The sequence below is a fragment of the Condylura cristata genome, unplaced genomic scaffold, assembly GCF_000260355.1.
Source record: "Condylura cristata isolate star-nosed mole 26May11 unplaced genomic scaffold, ConCri1.0 scaffold00014, whole genome shotgun sequence".
NCBI lineage: Eukaryota > Metazoa > Chordata > Mammalia > Eulipotyphla > Talpidae > Condylura > Condylura cristata.
In genome coordinates, this window is record NW_004567115.1 from 52,169,198 (window position 1) to 52,171,755 (window position 2,558).

The 2,558-nt window shown below is 70.8% G+C and overlaps 1 protein-coding gene across 1 annotated transcript in view; it reads right to left on the reverse strand.

Annotated features, from left to right (window-relative positions):
- Nucleotides 1–2,558, reverse strand: part of LOC105853611 (kinesin-like protein KIF13B) — an 11,751-nt gene continuing 9,193 nt past the window's right edge. The window contains exon 3 of the mRNA XM_012724808.1: nucleotides 1–1,020. Coding sequence (XP_012580262.1) covers nucleotides 1–1,020 — 1,020 coding nt within the window. The remainder of the gene's footprint in view (nucleotides 1,021–2,558) is intronic.

Here is a 2,558-nt window from a genome sequence, read left to right on the forward strand (position 1 = left end):
TCAGGCTTTCTGGGCCTCAGGACACACAGCAGGCCCGCGGCCCCCCGCGGCCCCCCGCCCCCGGCGCCAGCAGCCCTCACCTGCAGGCAGGTCCAGCTCCACTCCGACCCAGGTGCCCTCCTGGAAGTCGGTGGGCCCCACGTAGCGCACGACTCCCACTTTGTTGGTGCCCACGGAAATGAGCTCGCCCTCTCTGAGCCACTCGGGCACCTCGCTGGCCTCTTCGGAATCAGAGGAAACGTCCAGCTTCCCCAGGGCCCGGCCCTCGAAGCAGGCATCGCCCGGCCCTGCCGAGGCCGGGGGGGCCCCCTCGGCACCGGCGGGGCAGCCGGGGTCACCGCCCAGCATGCAGGAGAACGACGTGAGCTCAGAGGAGGTTCGAACCTTCCGGACGCGGAAGGGCGGGGCCGCGGTGAGCGACAGAGGCAGCGGGTCCGGGGGCCGCTGTGCTCTGCTGGCGTCCGCCTCGCAGCTGCCGGCCGGCTTCGCCGGGTCCTTGGGGCGGCCGAGCTGCGGGGTGGCGGAGCACACGTGGCCTCCATTCTGCTGGCCGGGGGACTCCAGGGAGGCCGCGGGGGGGCGGGGAAGCGTCGGGGAAGCGCCTGCCGGCTCCTGCTTCTCCGAGGAGACTCCGCTGGCCTCGGGCGCCAGGTGGCCGCCACTCTGCTCAGCGGACCCGGCCAGCACAGGCATCCGGGCAGCGGGGCTCCCGTCGGGGCAAGGGACAGCAGGTGTGGGCGAGAGCTCCTCGGGGGTGACCAGGCGCAGGGCCAGAGGGGGCGAGCCTGGAGTCTGGGCCGCGGCGTCCAGGCCCGGGACGGAGGCGTCTGACAGGGTGGCGGTGGACACGCTGTGGGAGAAGTACCCGCTGGAGGCCTCGCTCAGGGGGCTGGGCGGCCCGTCCGGGCCGTCTGCGGTCTGCCAGGTGGTGGCCACGGGGAGCTGGGAAGGCCCCTGGGCAGGCCTGCCGTGGGCCCTCGCCCCGGGGACGGTCTGCTCAGTCGCCTCTGGGCCCCTGGCCTGCAGCAGAAGGGGAAGACACAGGTTAGCGCCCATGCGGGGCCATCCCCAGGCAGCAGGCGCACAGGCTGACGGTCAGGACTGACCCCCGCGCACACCTCGCCCAGCATCGCTGTGACCACCCCGGGGGCAGACACGGGTCACCGAGCTCCAAGCAGGCGCCGACTGCACCCTGCGGCTTCATGCGAAACCGACTCCCCGGCCAGCAGCCGTTTCCAGGCTGTGGTGGCCGACTGACAGTGTGGACCCTGGCCCACAGCGCCTAAGACCCCGGACCCTCCGCTGGGACAAGAGCCACGAGGCGTCCTGGAAGCCACGGGCTGCAGGGGCCCTGAGGCGGTGGAACGGGTCCCGGGCCAGAGCTGTCCACCCCCCGCTGGCCAGGCTGCGGGAGGGGCCAGCCTGACACACTCAGAGCCTGGCCACGGGCTGGGGGGCCGGGCGCGGCCAGCCTGACACACTCAGAGCCTGGCCACCGGCGGCTTCATCAGTCGTGTCTGTGCTGACGCCCACGTCGCCCCAACGGAGGGGCCTGGACGCTTCCGGGCGGGTGACCACGTCGAGATCGGGGAGCTGGGGAGAATGCGGGAAGCCGAGTCCCTTCCACCCGGGCTCGGGGTGCTTCTCCTGCTGCAGTGGGAGCGCGGGGGGCTGGCCGGGGCCGGCCGGGGGCTGCCCCCACGCGGGGGTGACCCGCCAGAGAGGCCTGCCCGTGCCCCTCAGGAGGACGGGGAGGGCGTGGCCAGGCTGGGGCGGCTCCGGGCCTGCGGGTGCCGCTCACAGAGTGAAATATGCTTTCCAGTATTTACGGAAAGATTATTTATATTCCCGGAAGGGCCGTTTTCCATTTGAAATACAGGATTTGTCTGAACTGGGGAGCAGCCGAGACCCATAAGTCTCTCACAGCCACTTGGCTTAACTCGCGTCTGATAAATCAGCGTGGGCACGTGAGCTGCCAGGCCCCCGCCCCGGAGGCCCCCCCAGGCGCACTTCCAGGGGGGGCGGCGCGCGTGAGATTTACGGCCGTTCTGTGATGGATCTGCAGGCCGCGAGAGCCACAGATCAATAACTGCCACCGGCATGAATACTCTAGAAGATTGGGCAATCCTTCCTTCATTTTTCTCCTGCGACGGGGCGGGCTTACTTACTCCTTCCTGTTTTGTTGTGGACAGGGCTGACCGAGCGGGGGGGGGCAGAGGCCTGGGCGCACCCTCAGCCCGCGCCCCGAGGACCAGCCCACGCCCCGAGGGGGCACCCCACGGAAGGGAGGGGCAGGGTGGCGGAGGTCCGAGCGCCCCAGCTGTCTGGCCCGGGGGCCGCTGTTGCGGGCGTCTCCCTGGGAAGACCCCGCCCAGGCGCCTGGCCCAGCAAACAGCTCCGCTCCTGGCGAGCTTAGAAGCGCTGATCTGCGGGGTCTGGAGAGCTGCTTTCTGCCAGCTTGGCGTTAGTCTTCACGCTGCCCTCAGTCAGAGGGAAATGCGGGCTGGGCACTCGGCGAGCGCGCGGGAGGCTGCGGAGCGCACACCGGCCCCCGCCTC